Source organism: Patella vulgata, chromosome 3 (assembly GCF_932274485.2).
Source record: "Patella vulgata chromosome 3, xgPatVulg1.2, whole genome shotgun sequence".
NCBI classification, from domain to species: domain Eukaryota; kingdom Metazoa; phylum Mollusca; class Gastropoda; family Patellidae; genus Patella; species Patella vulgata.
The window spans coordinates 53,515,870-53,535,391 of NC_065881.2; the positions used below are offsets into that span (position 1 = coordinate 53,515,870).

The following is a 19,522-nucleotide window of genomic DNA, read 5'->3' on the forward strand; positions in this document are numbered from 1 at the left end:
AAGTTGGTACTTGTCAATATTGCCTTTGCATTCAATGGTTTCAATCCCATGAAATAGTTTTGTGATTAAAATACAGATCTATTTAGTTTCTTTTTTTTTTATTCTCGATGGCCTCCACTTCACGAAGATCTGACCGGTTGTAGTGAAAGGTCTCGTGAGGGGTTATACGAGCGGCTTTTGACCCATGACGTTAGACAATTGCTTAACCAATCAGCGTTAATGTTTCTAGTGGGATACCCACAATTCCATGCACCGCAGGCCAAGAACTCCTCGTAACAGACGTTTCATTGGCTAATACCTCACATCAACCAGAACGCGGGTTATATAACAACTCTTCTAGATCCGAGAGTTGTAAAGACACGTAAAACGAAATTTCGTATTATAAAATACGAAACGAAATAGGATCTGTAGTTTAATCAGATTGGTTCTAGATCATTATCAAATATTCGGATCGAGTTCAGATTGCCCAAGTATATGTACAGACAGTCGATATAATTTACTGTTGTATAATAATTTTCCGTGACCAGCTTGTCCGTAGTGATGAGTCAGTGCATAAAACTATATAATTCTTCTTGATGTTTTCTAGCTCAAATCATAGCCCAAACGACCACTTCAATTGGAAACTTAGGACCCCTCTATAAATACACTAACATAAAACGTAAGACCATTTTCTCTGTGCACAGGTTTTATTAATAAATTAGGACACATAAAAACAATCCACATCAGGGAAAAGCCATGCAGAAGATGCTACCTGTTGGTATTGGCTGCACCCCAGCAGCAAGTACTTGCTTACTGTATTAAGCGCTTAATCTAGAGAGATCACACAATGCTCGGTACAGTGTATGTTTATGTAATGTATATAACACATGTATCTCACAATAGAAAACAACAGGTCAGACTTTACATATATATAGTACATAAAACAGCATCATATATCCTTAATGGGGGTAGTTGACTCGGTCGGCCGTTTATATTAAAATCTTCCCCCAGATAATATATTATCATAAATATGAAATGTATACACAGATTACAGTGATGAGAAAGAAGATCGATTTCCATGGAAACCGACGAGGAAGGGGACATAACTACCGTAGGGAAGTTGGGTTTTCTTTTTTTTCTTCTTGGAACGATTGTCAGAACCTTCCGGGCCAACAGAAGGGTGAGGCAAGCCTCGATCAAACAATACCGTATCTTATAACACTTTCTTAATTAGGTTATCACATACCGTGAACAGAAGCGAAGGTCTAAAATGCAGAGTGACTTAGGAGCGCTCGATGATGGAGCCCGGGAGACTTTATTTATTTATTTATTTAATTTGGAAACTTCTGTCCTGCCGTCATCTAATATCAGTAATGGAATGCTGAACACTCTTTGGCCCGAAAGATTCCACTAACATAATTTTGGTTTCTTTTTTTATATTCTAATTTCTCATATCACTACAGTTCACCCATGTCGCGAATGATCCTCTCTGCTTCCAGTTTGTCATGTCATTAAGACATTTATATAAGAGTTCTACCCTGAGAGCATGCTTTGCTCGAGGGTCACACGCGAGGGGTGGGGTGATCAAATATATAAAGTTTATGGATGGACTTCGTCTTTTATGCAGCTATTTCATCTTCTGACTGTTTACCCTTGATCAAACCAGTAAAGGCTTTATAATCAAATCTGCCCTTTTCTATCTGTGCTTCCTTCCACGTTTGTTTAATCTGAAAAACACCGAATTGATACAATAAGTAATGAACTATGTTCCCTGCAAATATTAGATAATATCCTCAATAAAAGTAGTTATTAAGAAAATATATATAAAATTTAATAGTCAGTGTGTGAATGTTATTCCTGTGACAATAGTATGTGAGCAATATATGTACACCTAATGCCTAATTTACGAAGCAATGTATTTAGTTCAGAACCTAAGATTTTATTCTATGCTTTGTATACGCGTTCAGTAGTATTCTGGACAGTGGTAATGATCAAAACATATTTTAAAGTTTTCGTATCATGATAAATTTAACAGGGTTCACATATGAATATTATCAAGCTTTGTTTCAATAACGATATCATTTTCGACATAACTATAGAAAGGATAATTATTTTATAAACGTACTTCGTCTTTTGTGAAGTTATCACCCATATTTTCGAGTAAATCTTTCAAGCTGTAAGGAAGAAAAAAGGTAGAATAAATAAACATGCATAATAATAATAATAATACCGACTCAGTAAAAAAAAGGTGCAATTATTGCGACATTTTCAGTTGCTGTCGCGGCTCATTTTATTGTAATTTTTTTGCATCTTGTTCAATTTAACTTTGCATTGATCCATTTATGCAGGTGGCGTGTCGATAGCGAGCTGAGTGTCAGTAAGCATTTGTAAAAACGTGCTTTCCAGAGGAAATGTATGGTCATGCAGAGGGCTATTATATCAGTATCAAATATTATTTTAGAACATATACCCATGACATATAAAATAAAAGATAGGTCGCCAGGCAACGAAACATACGCCCACAACAGCTATATCGTCCGGGCAGTCAACAAGAGTTGTCGCATATTTTACTTTTTTCGGTAATGAAACATTTATAATACATTCAAATCTGATTAAGAGTAACAACTCATTAAGTAATTATCAGAAAACCATTAGAATTTGTTTGGTTTTTATAAAGTTCTGCCCCATGCTAACGATTAGTATACGAAACTTTTAACATCATGGATGTAGCTGTTCAAGTCACAATATACTTGTTCGTCTCAAGACCTTAAACTCTGTGTATCAATCTGAAGTCAATCGGATATTAACTTTGACCTCTAGAGCGTCCACAAGATTTTTTGAAGTGATCAAGGGCCATAACTCTGGCTGGCAGTAATTATCGAACTGACCTTAAACACTGTGTATAAATTTAAAGTCAATCGGATATTAACTTTAGCCTATAGAGCGTCCACAAACAATTGTGGACGCCGGACGGACGGATGGACGGACGGGGCGACAACAATATACGACCACATTTCAATGTGGGCGTATAAAAAGAAGGTGTATTTCCTTAAAATAATTATATAATTTATGAAGTGAAATGACATGGGGTTTACCGTCCAACTTTGAGTTAGCGACATTTTGTCCGGGCAGCTGTATTTCCGCCTACTCTTTATGGAATTTCAACTGTCAACATATTTTACATGCACGCCTTATGACTGGAACACAGTGTCCTAGCCATGCCACCCCCTACCCCGTCCTGACAGAATCCGGATAAGTGTCTCGGTCAGCACCGTGATCGAACCATGATCTATTGTAAAGCTACTCACTACTCCTCTGGTAACCAACCCTTTCCTTCATCGTCAAACATAGCGAAGGCATCGATGATTGTGTTTTCTGGGTCGGTACCGCTCAATTTTTCACCAAACAAGTTAAGGAACGTTGTGAAGTTGAGGGCACCAGGAGCTTCTTTCAACATTTCGTTTAATTCTGAATCTGGGGGAATTCGGCCTGAAAGAGAAAGATATCTTGAAGTTAAAGCACGTGTTGAATTTGAAGGCCCCAAGGGCTTCTTTCAACAGTTCATTTAATTCTGCATCTGGCGGGTGGGATGGGAATAATATTTCGAGCAGTAAACTTTCCTTTGGGCACCAAGGCCCGAACTGTAGAATTTAATTAGAAAAGACAACTCGTTACATGTATCTTACAGACCGAGTTTGGAACCATGAAAACTAGACCTGGCCAGATCCGGGCCACGGTTGGACACTGACACATTGTAGGTCTTTTAAAACTGTGTTGCCTCTAGGAGAATTCGAACCCCAAAGCTTATTCTTGTCTGAAAGTATATATCAGTCATCTTCAACGAATCCAATTGCCAAATAAGCCCCCAAGTACATAGGTGTACAGTTGATAGGTGTGCTGTTGATACCTTGGCATCAACATGACTCAAAAGTTTCTCTCTAACGTCGGCGCGCGTCTCTCGCGAGTTTACTATTCGATGGGTGGCTATTTTACACTGTAGATTGTCAAGAATGCTTTTGGTAATATTTTCCTATCGATGATAATATGTATTTGAGACCGCGACAGTCGAGTAAATATATCATTAATGTCTGTATACTACACTATCATACAGGCCGTTCTCGAAATCTAGTATTTGACAGCATTGTTATATGGTGAACAGTTTTAAAACGTACTTGAACCTGCAAGATCTTATGTTCATCTTTAAAGTTAATTTGGAAACTGAACATTCCTTACCTAAATTTGAGTACATATCCTTCAGATCTTCAAGATCGATAATACCATCTCGGTTCTGATCAATCATGGTGAAAGCCTGGTCGGGTAATAAAACAACAAGCATGGTCAAAACATGTCAAATAAAATATAACCTCTAAATACAATGGGTTATGCGATGGGTATATAAATTGAAAACTACTAAATGATATCTGGATGGTATTTGACATTTACATAATCTTTTTCCAATTAGTATGAATCTTTGAACAGTTAGTACCATATAATATCGACATTGCTACTACACACTGAAAGCCAATCTATGCCATAAAGGTGATACAATTATCCGAATTGTTTTCTTGATAAAAGGCGGGACATTTATACACAATATCTAAATATACATATACTCATCTATTTAACAAAAAGGATTACACTTGAAATCTTGAATGGGGTCTTGTTAGTGTATATAAACTTGTTATTTCAATAAATGGTTTATACATTATTAATAAAATGATCATTAGTATTTGTGCTCCAAAATCCAGCCATTTCAAATCGCCGAAAGTTTAGATATGAAATGGCTGTTTAAAGTATACAAGATTATGAGTGTTTAATTCATAATAGTGAAGTCAACATATTTAAGGCAATAGTGGGTTTGTTAGAGGTGAACAAAACAGGGGTTATTTATGAATAAATAAGAAAACCCGTAGGGTTGATTAAGGAATTCGAGGTGTTAATTGAGCAACTTTAGTGCAGTCTGTGCAATGGAGGCCCCTGCTTTTATTTGAGAATGAATTATTCGCAGAAAGGCGTTAGTGAATCGAGATATACTGCGCAGCCCTATTACAGCATTTAGTAATTAAGTAGAAATTAAGCACATTCAAAGCTAGCAATATGTCTAAAAGCAATAGGTTTGTGATGAAATGATTTAGTTTTACCATTTTTTGATATGTGGACTCATGGTTCATGTAGGCTCTCCTTACACGATCTGATAGAGGAAAATATGATACCAACTCATAATAACCATTGATATGAGAAGAGGGGTCTGCGCATGAATGCCGTCACGAAGGATGGCGGATTATTATTCATGAGCATATTATAAAAGTATTAAACGTTATCAAAGAAAGATTGTTATTTAAACAGGGAATATAATAATTATATTATAGTTATTATTTTCTGTATTAGAGAAAAAAACAAGATATTAGCCACTTGAAACGTTGTTGGTTGTAGTAAAGGAAAAGAAGATAAAATGTTGTTTAAGTGATAGATTTTGTTGAACGTAATAAGTGATTTTCATGCAGTCGGACCGCGTTTAGGGTTAGTCTTTTCCAAGTTTTTGTCAAACAAAGTAAAATTAAAAGACGTTAGTGTTTTTGTTTTTTTCATCATGCTGATGTAGACAAAAGCACCTCTTTGAATTCCTGTACTTGGTTGGGGCGAAACATCGCAAATACGTTGGAAGTTGCACGCTGAGCGCGTTTTGGCTCACTTTTGCCCTCACTTTTAGCTTTGTTGACTGCCTGAAATTATAAAACGGATACACGGTTGAAATTTTGATGTAACCTAGGATGTTTATATTTTGGGGGTTCCTTCCTACCTCTTTCATCTCTTGCATAGTTTTCTGGGGAATTTTCTGGAAGATGTTGGAAGCTCCTCTGGCAGCTCGGCCGCCACCGCCGCCACCTCCACTGGCGGCTTTAGGAGCTTCTTCCTTTTTGGGCTCCTCTTTGGGTTCTTTTTTAGGTTCCTCTTTAGGCGGCTCTTCTTTTTTGGCATCTTTTTTAGGCTCTTCCTTTTTTTTGGGATCGACCTTTTTGGCGAGAGCCCCCTTTTTCTGTTAATGAAGAAATCAGTTTTAATTCAGTGAGCAGTGCCAATCGTGTCTTTTGAAATGCCATCGACTAAATTCATGTCATTGCGCTATTTATTCTAAATTGAAAAGGTTTAAAAGTCATAACTGGAAACTGACTAATATATTCGTTTGTTCGTTTGTACGCCTTAGTGAATCCTGTATTTTATGTTAAAGAAAATTTACTTGACTTGAGTTTATATCAGATGGCATTTTAATGACTTGTATAACACACATTCTGAATTTCTACTTTCTATTTCAGCTATAACATCACACCTACTTTAATAATACAGCATCCGGTCCGGTAACTAAAATGTCTACTCTATAAAACTGCAATAAAGCTACATATTTAAAAAAAACTTACATGTAGGTTCAATAAACACAAATTATTTCAAATTAAAATTTATTATATGATAATTTTATCATGGGTAACAAATTTTCTGCGTATGTATACCTATTTTATACCGTTTCATATATTTTCAAAACTATTTGAAGTCCCATTTTACCCGACGCCTTGGATTATAGGTCTACCATCCCACTATTAGACGACGCTGGTTACCAAAAATTTATAGTCTTACATGAACACAGATGTAAAAAAAGTAATAAAGAAAATTAATTAATTTACCTGTGTAGATCCTAGTGAATTTAAACTTTAATTTTAAATAAATATGTTCTATATAGTGCAACCATTTCTCAAACCAACATCACTTATCAACTGATATAAATATTGTTCACATGTCTGAACACATCTAGGAGTCATAACAACGTATATATCGTCTTGTAATAAACGCATTATGGTAATAAATCCTTGGAATTGTCATTAAACATTACGTCATTTTGTAAGATTAGGATCATTTAAGCTCGATCATAAGATATTATTTTTACACGATGTATACCGAAAGCAATTTTGAATTATTGTTTAAGAACAAAGAAAACATGCCCACAATATACAATTCTTACCTCTTCTGCCATTGTTGGTTCTGAAAAATATAAAGAAAACATAAATTAAGTTTGATAAAAGTTTTAAAATGTAATACCTTCGTGTTGTCGGTTTTAAATAAATCACTTATACTTTTTTAAAGTTTCATAAAGAGTTGAAGGCGACCATAGATTCTTCTAATTTACAATATTTACATATCACAAAAAAAAATATTACAAAACAAAGCAACCCCATTGAAAATTCAAAGATGGCGGACGAACAGATCTGTTATAATGGCTTAAGGTGTAACATTCCGAGATGAGCTAGTTGTCATGGTAACTCGCTTCTTACTGCCAGGTATGCGTGAAGGAGGTTGAAATTTGATATGCTAGTGCTAAAAAATGCGAACACAGCAATCGCCGATAGGAGATATCCTCTTGATATCCACTAAACCATCCTCTAATCTAACCTATCCGTCTATTTTTAATAAAACATGCTAATGTTAAATCCAGATGTTCTTTTCTTTTCATTAGCACTACCCTTGATCTAATTATCCTAACTATAATCAGATACTAGAGATACTATATCAATTAAGAATAATTATCAAAGATTATATCCCCCAATTGCAAAACAATAAATATATTCATTAATTTACTTGGATGTAAATGTTAATATAGTTTTGTTTGCTTAATTAAATAGCCTACTTTTGAACGCTTAAAACAATTTCCAAAGTGAGGAAAAGTGGTGAAATAAATATATTTAATAGTATTATTATTTAACTCTTGAACTATAAATATTTGTAACAGGGATATCTCTATTTGTACATAGAAGTTTATATACTCTTATCGCATCCCTCAAGTATTAGATAAATGTTCTGCGAGGTATGTATGTATGTACCTCGTTACTCCCGCGACATTACCAGAAGCGCGTTCTAAAAATGGATCTTGAAATACGAGACGATCAGATAGCCGGCACTGCTGATATCAGTGGAACGGGCATACTTTATGTCTGGTTATTCGAGTAAATAAATATGGGGTATATTATGACGGTGATGTTCCAAGCACTATTTGCCTTATTAGCATCTGTGTCTGTTTCTCTTGCTCTGAATCGTAACAGATAACAAATGTTCCCATACAGGTCTTCGCAACCACTTACATAACTATTGCATTATATTACTTATAATTTGACTTTAAAAGATACACAAACTGTATATATTTCTACAATTAAAATTTAAAAGAAAATCTATTTAGTCCTGTTTTGAATACTTTTTTGAAAAAAGTGGGTAAGTATAGTTACTTAAACTTTTGCCAATGTGATTAAGGTGAAATGATGGTTTAATTAAAATGCTCTCCTTTATGCTAATTACAATAAACAACTTTCTAAGCATTGGTGTCTTTTTTGTTAGATCAAGTGTTTTTTTTCCACCTTATTATTATTGTAGTAGTTGGTGCCAAATATATTTAGCGGTAATCAACCTACTATTTATCACGAATCAGCACATTATATAGGTCTACTGAAACTGTACTGATACGGAATGTCGAAAGATGAAAGTAAAAAATAAGCTGTAAAAAGAAATTGTATAAATTGGGGATATTTTTTAAAGGTGCTGATTACTAATATATACATGAGTACTACATTAGGATTGGAAACCAAACACGACTTCTGGAAATGCCAGCTTCCATGCAATTACCAACAATACAGCCAACGAGGCATTATATTGTGTAGCGACAATAAAAATATCAAATCAACAAATAAATTGGAAAATGAAAAAGAACATATACATATAAGGGCAAAATATTGATGTGTTATTATTAATAATACAAAGAATGACTCGTATTGCTAATTTCCTCCAGCATCTTTGACATTTAGTCACCTTCAACAGTTCAGATGTGCGCAAACGACCTTCACATTTAAAATGGCGGACGTTGGTTATGGCTCATAATCTTTTATATAAGGTTCAGAAAAGTAATTTATGCATTAATCTATGGTTTATATAATCGGATTTTAAACTATACTTTGATATTTTATTACTGAGCTAAAATATTGTGTTTCTAGAAACGGGGATTGGGTCTAAAAGGGCCTGGTAAATCGAGGCTAAATAGCTATCTTATTACTGTGCCTGTATTTGGGTATAAGATATCCAAGAATTAAAGAATATGTTATATGTTTCTCTGATTTGTCTAAATGATAATTTAAAATATAACCTTTGTTACACACCAAAGGTCATGATGCACTCGGATCTTCATAAAATGTCATACGCTAAATACAACTTCATGAAGAATGCCGAGCGTTTTCTTTAAGCCAAGTATCTGGTTTTAATTGCAAAACTACTATGTGTGGATTGCATGCTAAGCATTTAGAAATCCTCACTAATTTGTATGATATCTTCATACATGTCAGTAAATTATAATCATAACATATACAGGCACATGATGTCTTAATGTTCTTACCATAGACATCAGTGCACAAAACCCCGCATTTTTTTACGGAGGAATATATTTATCGGTCGTCATTAAGTTATCAGGATGATTCCCAATTTAATGCTATAGGTGTGTATTAAAAATAAATTACAGTACAAAGCTAGGAACTTACCTTTTGTTGATGAATAGGGTCCCTAAAATCTAAAACAGTCTTTGGACTACAAGCAGACGACCGGGCTACACCGAGTGATGCTCGAAAGTGAACGTACCACTGATACTTATTCTTCTTACCTCTCTATCACGTGACGTCACGACGCGTGCTCTCCATATCAGGAATAATGGCCATCTCCAACTTCCACATGTGTGTAGTTAACATCCTGGAGAGACGATGAATCGAACTGATAGATTTATTATTATAAGTTGTATCCAAGTTTGGACTGTGGTCGCGATAAGATGACCACTGCTAATTCTTTAAGTGATGATTAAGTTAATGGGGGGTAATTGTGAGTTATAACATATTATGAAGGAATGGTATTTATGCTACTGTTGGAACCAGATGGCACTAAATATCTAGTTTACAATGAAACTAGATCTACTTAATGTATACATATGTATTACTGTTATCACATACTATATTATTTAAACACTAACAGTGTGTTAGTTAAGCATGTATAGACATGGTGGCGAAATGTTCGTAATTTGTCTTTATCTGTGTTCCTGAAAGCAATTTGACAAATTAAATTTCTTCTTTCGGTGTTCCATATATTTTATTGTATAGAAACACCATTCTTTAGTCCAACATACCTACATGAACTTTAAAGTCTCTGGGTGTTATTTCAGGGATCTGTAATCTCTTGTTAAATACATTGTGAAAGTTAAACCTTTAAAGGGAAAATCGCTGAAATATCAGTCAAAAAATATGGTACCACAATACTTTTTGATTGGCTTTTTTAAAAGTTTGATTGAATTCATGATGGAAAATGATCTACCGTTGATATTTTGATTTTATTTTTATACGCCCGAATTTCAGTGTCACCCAGTTCATCGGTTGGTCCGTCAACAATTGGCTTGTAAACGCGACAGAGGCTACAGAATTTGACGGATTCTTATTAAATTTGGCACGAACGCAATAGAGGCTATATATTTTTTATACGCCCACGTGGACGTATATTGTCGTCGCCCATGTCCGTCCAGGCACAACTTGGACACTATACAGTTCACAATTTTTATAAAGATCTCGTTTCCTTTCGATACTGGGATGTATCAGACCGCAACTTGATGGCTTATGGCCCCTGGTCACGGTTTTAAATTTTGGACACATAGAGGTCACAATTTTTATCCAATTTTGATGAAACTTAAAATGTGTGTTTACAACCCAAAGATCTCGGTTCATTTCGGACCGTAACTTCCTGAATTAAAAATAAAGAAGAAGAAACAAGCATATACATGTTTGTATGTATGAAATTGTAAAATTACTCGATTTCAGAATTTACAATTGATTTATTTATTCTTGCCTAGAACAATAATGTATTTAAGTAGCCACAAATGCCTTCGATAATCATAATTAAAAATATATTTCATACAACAATTTTTTCAGACTAATCTCGCAACGGCTAGATGTTGTAAAGTTCGCAGTCGTTGCTGCCGGAACAAGGTATAATGATGGCTTCTTATTTGATTTTCTATAGGGGATATTTCCTTATTTTGGCAATTTGAATAAAATCAAATGTCAATTACGTTTCGTGTTTCTCGGGTTTTTTGTTGGGTTTTTTTTTTTTTTTTGGTTTTTTTTTTTTTGGGGGGGGGGGGGTATGTTGCCCAACAACCAATCTGTATGGAATAGATTACAATTGTAATTACATTTTGGAAATATAAATAATTTGTTAAAGATTTGACCCTGAGTTGTCCATTTACACATTAGACACATGTAAATTTTACGACGATAAATACAACTACACCCACTGCACCGCACCGCCAGAAAATATTCTTGTTCAAGGGCAGTTCTTTGTCCTAGAATGCCACCACTATGTTCCCCCCTTGTGCCAGCTGGTGAAAAATGAAGATTTAATAAATGAAGGTATAAAGTGATCTGTATCAATCGCTCGAGGTAAACTATGTAATCAAAAGAATTCCAGTATTATTATGCTTGTCGGGCACCGTGTGATTCAGCCTAAAAAGATTAATTCCTGTTACCTTCGAAATATTATCAGTTGTAAGTAGGCCAAAATGCATCAAGGTATCGTTATTTTCAGAAATTCAGGTGCATGCGAGACGAGAGACTGGTTTTATTGGATATCATAATATTGCGGCTATAGACCAACTTTGCGATAATTTTCGACAAGTGATCATTGACAGGAACAAACAATAAAAATGAAAATCAAATACAGAGTTTATATTCATAAACAATAACATGACTCCTGTCACAAAAATGGCTTATCAACCGAAATGAAAAGGGTAATCACAAATGTTCGTCACTTTTTTTTATTCTTATCGTGATATAATTACAATACCTTCTTTGGTAACTTGACGGCAAACGGTGATCGTTTTAAAAAGACAGCAAATAGTGTAGTGATCAAGGGCAACATTTAATAAAGTAATTATTGAAGATGTAAACTCTACATTTTAATCGTGATAAATTTGGCTGCTTAAAGAGTCTACAAGATGTGATAACTCTGCAATAATTCTGAATGCAGTTTCACAAACAGTTGATATTCAATAGATTTCATTATCTCACAAATATAAACAATTAGGTGTTGGATGATAAGATCTAATTGTATTTATCAGACATCGGTTATTAATTTACAGTGTATCCAATTTTAAGCCTCCCTAGGATTAAACTAATCCAAAAACCACATGCCCTAGAACAGACCGTTGTGCTGTAAGACAACCACCTGCGGTTTGACACTTCCAGGGCTATACATGTATAACATTTCGATCCGACAATCGAGGAGTGAATTTCAAATTAGGTTTTTTGAAATTTGAAATCATCGCTGTTAACTTTGCTGTACACGTTGCCCTATCTAATTTGAATTTAAAAAATGTATGCCATCTGTTTTACATAGTCTTGAGGCATATATTAAGGATTTGGCCCAAGAAATTACCAAACGTCTACAGGCCACAGTTCGGAAAATTATTTTAAGTTACCATGGCAAAGAAGTAAAATTGTATCTGTATCAATTCATATTTGTAATATCCCCGCATAGGGGTCTCCCTGGAAAGTAAGTATTCAAAAACAAACAAACGTTTATATATTCCAAACCAACTTCCAAGATATTGTAGCTTTATTGTAATAGAAAGCGTACTATAGAAAAATGTTTAAAATCAGCAGGTGGTTAATGTTTACCGTACTAAAGTATAGGCCAACGCCCCATATCGATAGAAAATCTTGAAATCGGTTTAGTCTTTTAATCGTTAGACTACGTTAGCTATATCATTATATACTCTATTCATATTTTCAGACATTTTCTAGCTTTGCTCCTGCTCTCTGTTTCATTAAATTGTCTTTGTCAATATAGGTAATTGACATTAACATGTACTAGAACGATTACGCTACGTTTCATTGCCAGGTAATATAAACAACGTGAATTAGGTGGGCGGGGTTTAAAAAATCGCCAATTGGGTTACTCATTCATAACTTAAATATCCGACTTTGTAGAAACAGATGCGCAATGAGTAAATTTACTTTTCGGGGTTAAAATGTAGTTTTTTTCATAAGTAAGTGAACTGTGAATTAATTTCCAATTTACACATGCTTTCAATGACTGATTTTTGCTCTTGACGTTACCATAGAAACACATGGTACAAGAGACTTCTGTTTGAACCCCTCTCCCAAATATGGTTATGACCGGTTTCTGATGAACGGCATCTCCCGCTAAATATAGAATATGATTCCTGATACACGCTACACGCGCCCACTCGAAGACTGGGTTTTCCAGGAAACAAAGTAGACCAATGTTAGAAAATGTGTTAATATACTCTATACATTGTCGCGTGACAAAAGTTTGCTATGATCTGCTATTAGTTGTACATTTACTAAGTAATAAGAATACACTGACAATGGATTGCGAAAATGTTTAACAAGCTTATGTAGAATGTGAAGGTAGTAGAATTTCTGGTACCGGTAATAAATGACTAGATAGGTTGGTGTTGAGAAAGATGTAGGGGAGCGTGTGATGACATTTTTATTGTAACCAAGCTATGCGATGAATTATGCCACATGTTGGGCTAGTAACACTATATGCTATTACAAGTTGTATTTTGTATTATTATGATATGTTGTGTTTGCAACTCCCGAGAAAACAGTTGACCTAGCTATCAGTTCTATACAGTGGTTTGCTGGCCTGGGTAGGTTGGGGAGAGGTGTGTAAAATTACCCCAAAACAGTGTTGTTTACTTTTCTAATAGCTGAGAAATTGGAACACAATAACTTTGATTCTAATTGAGTGAGGGTGATGTAACTTTACATCAGTACTTTGTCCAAATTCGATGTTTAGCGAGTTCTGCTGAGGCTATAAAAATAGAAGCCATTTGATCCGTTTAAACACAATATCTATCTTATTTAGGTAGAATGTTAAAACTGGATTAATGTCATTCTCAATCTCCATAAGAGCAAAGCTTTGTCACAATATAAAACAGTCAGTCCTACCTTTCGTTTCAAGGCCTTCCACCTGCGGTGATATCGCAGACATATACACTGTCACATGGTAGGGTGGGGTTGTTGCCTTTTTAAACGCCCACACTGAAAAATGGTCGCATATTGTCAGTCGATGCCCCCGTCCGTCGGTCCGGTGACGCCCAAGAGGCTAAAGTTAATATCCGATTGATTTTGACTCTATAGATAGTGTTTAAGGTCCTGGGACGAAGCAGACTGTCGAATTTCAACGATTTCTGATCACTAATTATTTCCCCATTGACTTTAATGTTAATTCTCGTCTCTTAGACCGGCTCTAACTTTTTCCCAAATTTTCGTTGGGTAGAACGCTTTCTGTCATAGATGGAGCAACATGTAGCAAACTCTTGCCCAAAAGCATGCATGAGGTTCACCATGAAAAACTTGAGATACACAAGCTGGAAGTAGAGATAAGTAAACATGCAATTTCCGGCCCTACATTTCAACGTAACCAACCTCACTACTCTTGTATCCTTCCGCCTCAAAATCATGAATATTTACCAAAACCTGGCAGAAAATGTATTTTCAAACCCTTTTTTCGATTCTACACCAAAAGGTGAACAAAAATAGCCATGCACAAGGGGGAAAGGGAAAGGGAGAGAGAGACTAAAATAGCTTTGGCCCTTGTTTCCAAAAGTTATGGCCCTTGATTATTTCGAAAAATCCTGTGGATGCTCTACAGGCCAAAGTGATCATTCAATTGACTGTAGATTGATACAAGGTCTTTGTATTGATTTTCAATGATTTTTGATAACTCAAACAGCTAAATCCATGATATTAAATGTTTTGTATACTAAATGTTAGCATGGGATAGAACTAGAGGCCAAACAAATTCTAATGATTTTCTGATAATTACTTAATGGGGTGTATAGGCCTAATGTTTCATTACCGATAAAAGTAAAATTATGCGACAACTCTTGTTGACTGCCCGGACGACTTAGCGGCTGTGGGTGTATGTTTTGTTGCATGGCAACCTATCTTTGGCCGATACTAATAGTCCGCAGATTATTGGTCCGATGCTGATAAATAAATTGCAATTATCTTTGTTGTGTTTCCTCATTATCATTCTGACTTTCTACACTACATACGCTGGGACGGATCCAGGAATTTTTGCAGGAGGGGGTTTGCCAGGTTCCTGAGACAATGTATCTCCCCCCCCCTCCCGCATGGTTTCTATCGTCATTTTGAGCTTTTTAAACAGAGAAATTCAACACCTCGTTTGACGTCAATCTTGTATTATGAATTAATACAATGACATTGTGATTCAATTTCATGGATGCAAAGCATTAATTGTGATATCACATGATGTCTATATCATTATCTCGTGCTTTGAGTGCCCATCCTGTCCCATATCTGACGATAAAGGATAAAACACACGGCCGAGAAACTTTCTCATAAAAAGTGTTGATTTATAAAAAATTTTATGTAGCTGAGCAGGGGGGGGGGGGTCGACCCCCCAAACCCCCCCTCTGGATCCGCCCCTGATACGATCGAACTAATATTCAGAACGGCTGCCACTCAACAGTCTTTTGTCTCGGGGTCAATGGGATGAACCCAGGTTTCATCCTCAGTCACAATTTAACCCACAAAGCGCATGGATCTTTTCGATAGTCCCCGAGAAGATGTTGACTAAATATGATTCTCTGGGGTTTTTCTTCTAGAGTCAACACTCTGTGCATCCAACGGAGAAACACCTGCGAATGTTTATGGATTATACGTTCCACTAATGTTTTGTATTGTCATTGACAGTAGCTAACTGTCCAAGTCCCGCTTTCCATGCAGGCGTTTCCACCATGTGTACAGAAAAATCACAACATGGAGCCCGAAGAAACGCTTACATCACATTTGAATTATACTGACCATGGACCGTACTGACTTCTTTGCCGACGGAAAAGCGCACATGGAAAGTTGGCCTAACAGTAACTCGCCTGTGATTTTGGATGGTCACTTCACAATGGCGATAAGACCGTGGTTCGTCTTCAGTACCGATCTGATTTCTGTCGTGTTCATTTCCAGACATGCAATATATCTCTGGAACACAAAAAGTCATTGAAAAGCAATGTGTTTCTTAGACTTATGAACCCAATGCTGCAACAAACCAAATTTGAAAAATTCGTTAAAAACTCCTGAACGCTGAATATCGATAGGGTTCGTTCTCACATGACCGTAATGCTTCACACCAAATTTGAAAACAATCCGCCGAAAACTGTACTCTATATCGCGTTCACAAGGTTTTCGACAAAGTGGGAGGGGCGGTTACTCCGGAACAGAAAGTCGTAGAACGCTGAATATCGATAGGATTCGTCTGCTCATGACCACAGTACTAAAATGGAAAATAATCCGTCGAAAACTGCAGCCTCTATCGCGTTCACAAGGTTTTCAGAAAAAAGGGGTAACTCCGGAACGAAAGGTCGCGAAAGCTGCATATCGATAGTGCCCGTAATGTGACTAACACCAAATTTGAAAGAAAAACATCCCGTTAAAAGCTGTAAACTATCGCGTTCACAATTCAATTGTTGACGGTCGGTCCAACTACTAGCCTACACCCTACGCCTGAAAAATTATAAGGTAACAGCACGTGGGTGCCACAATGGCGATATTAGATGTTTTGACACCCAGCACTACTTATATATATAACACACAAAATAATGAAATAAAGATGGCGACCATAAACGTTTTTTAATGCAGATATTAAATTTCCCTGTCAGAATAGTGTGGTTACCTGTAGACCCCTAGTCACAAAAGGAGTCTCCAGGGGGTGCATGGAGCTTATGTCCCCAACCTCCAATAATATGCAACGGATCCAATTTGGAGCTAGCATCTCTAGCATTGAAATTGCCTTTCTCAGGATGTGCAAGTACATAATTTTTTATCCATTCAGATTAAAAAGATCATAGCCCCTGCCTTTTACGCAAAATGAGAAATATGTAACAGGTTGCTGAATGTTCCGTTCCAGAATTATGCCTCCTTAGCCGAAAACCTTGTGAATGCGGTAGAGACCACATATTTTAACAGATATTTGTTTTCAATTTGGTGTGAAGCATTGGATTCATGACAGGACTAAACCTATCGATATTCAGTGGCTGGTATGAACTATAGCTTACACTGGATTAACCCGCGTGTGTGTTTTATACAGGCAATGATAAAGCAGGGTATCAAATAAATACGTATAAGTTATGTGGTCATGGAACTGAGCCAATCTTATTAGAAATCGTACATTTTAAGCGAAATTCCACAACTGGACTTAGGTTTACCAAATGGCATAGTTCGATAAACTCCAGTGTTTTCCGGGCCTAGTTAACTCTAGATAGTCCGAATGTCCCACTCTTTCCTCAATCTTGTTAATCATGGATTTTTTTGACGGACACTGGTCAGAAAAGACTCTGAATGACAAGGTGCTGTTTTTTTCAGCTTTTGTACTCCTACATTAGTAATGAGGTAAGCAGGATCACCACTAATTTTTAGCGTTCATCAAAATTGGTTCAGAACTGTTGCCTCTGATATTCCGTCCCACCGTCAGTCAAACACAGGTTGAAGGTTATTTATTTTAAAACTTACTGGGATTATTTAAAAACCACTATATATTCACAAACAGGGTCAAACTGACAGAAAATCACAATTCCATCATTTTATCCTTTCTATTCCAAAAAGGGTGGGATAAAGAAGGGGACGGGATATATCTATAAATAATTCGCTCAAGATTCATATCATAAACTCACCAAAGATCGGGGAGAGAATCCAGAGCAACAAGGTAAGGGGCGTAACTCCATGTTTTGGATTTGAATTTCTATTTTCTGCCAAGTTTTAGTGAATAATCATGAGTTTGGGGTGATCGCCTACATTAAAATGCCTATAGATTTCTCTTCAATATCTGTATCAGATGATTGTGATAATATATTGGGTTCCTTGTGGTTTTAAAGATTAAGAGATCGTTGAATAATGTTGAATGTTGAATAAAATGTAATAGGCTGTCATGTATTTAACACTAAAGTCAATGGGGGAGAAAAGTAGGTCTACTAGTCAAATCAGTTCAATTCGACAATCACCATTATATATTATTTTTTTCTATATTATAACATTAGTTTTACTTGCTAATTCTAGTCAATATTATCGTTGTATATTATATATTTCAACATATTGTATTTGTTTCAGTGTTTTGTATAGTTCCCCTTGTCAGTGATGTAGGACGGGAGGTCTGACAAGGACAGCTGTCTAGTCGTTCGGATTGGACGAAAATTCGAGGTCCCGAATTCGATATAAGAGTAGGCCGTAGCGCGCTGTCCGGGCAAAATTTCCTTCATATACATGTAGCACACTGTATGGAGTATACCCGCCTTCATTAGCCCAGTCGGAGCAGAACAGTAGGACGTTAAACCACATTTCATTTCATTTAATTTTTTTTGTTTTATTTGTTTTTTAATGAGTTTATCCCTCAGTAGTCAGTATGAAACTATTAATATTGCTTGAAATTACCTGACTGAACTGCAGTGCGCTTTCCGGGTTTAAGTGGTCGACAATCTCGTCAAGTAAGTTTTTTTGTTTTAAAGATCTGATACAAGTTTTAACATTTTCATTATGAATTCTTTCTCAGGATATGCTTTCGATGTTTGTAATTTCATTAAACAATCACCCGATTTAAACAAAGCCACTGATAACGCATACGATTTAAAATTAAAACCGAAATATTCTGAATATCAAGTTATTGATGTCACAGTGAACAATTCCAAGTTTTAAAATCATTCCTTGCAGAATTTTGACCAAATCACGTTCAAAGATTATAAATAATATACCCACTCAGATATTAGACGAAAATTTACGACGACCCAAACATTAAAGGGACAATAACACTCTTGCTGGCTTGAAAGCTCCAGAAAATAAAAAATAGCCTTATTCTAAGTACTAGATGTATTAGTGTCTTACCTGTTGTGTAAATTATCCATTAAATCCTATTTTACTTGTCGAGAGGGTTCAAAAATATTTTTAAATCCAAGTCACATTTGAAAAGCTTTACGTCAGGCTTTTCAAATCATTTAGTTGAATTTTTCCAATTTTTTAAATTGGGTGTGTTAAGATGAAATTTGTATCATCAATTAATTGGAATATTGTAAAATAGTGCAATTTGTTGACCAGAATAAAGATTGGGACATATTATTCAGTTACAACAAGAGTGGTATTGAGCCTTTAAATGAACATTCCCACGAATGTTTCAAAATTTACCGCAAGAGGTATTAAATCTTCGTGTGTAGTTTTAAAAATGTTTTATTTGCTATGATTTGACAATTTTGAAATTCAGCCAGGTTCTTATAGAAAGAACGTCTTCCTTATGCCCCAAGCGGTAACCAGACAACTAGGACCTAGCCATTGTGGTGCCCCAGGGCAAAAGTTTCAGTGCCCCCCCCCCTCCCTCGCAGACTGTAGCTTTATTGTCAGATATCCTCTCACAGTCTCACACAACAACTTTTGGTCTTGGAAGGAATTATTAG

General features: G+C 35.8%; 1 protein-coding gene across 1 annotated transcript; it reads right to left on the minus strand.

Moving 5' to 3' along the window:
• Positions 1–667: 667 nt before the first annotated feature.
• LOC126814959 (myosin regulatory light chain, smooth muscle) lies at positions 668–9,680 on the minus strand. Its single transcript, XM_050540436.2, has 7 exons — positions 9,543–9,680; positions 6,992–7,011; positions 5,592–5,702; positions 4,213–4,288; positions 3,288–3,468; positions 2,105–2,153; positions 668–1,706 (listed from the first exon to the last, which is right to left on the minus strand). Exons 2-7 carry the CDS (start codon positions 7,001–7,003, stop codon positions 1,599–1,601), a joined length of 537 nt encoding a protein of 178 aa, XP_050396393.1. The 5' UTR covers positions 7,004–7,011; positions 9,543–9,680; the 3' UTR covers positions 668–1,598.
• Between the last annotated feature and the right edge of the window lie 9,842 nt (positions 9,681–19,522).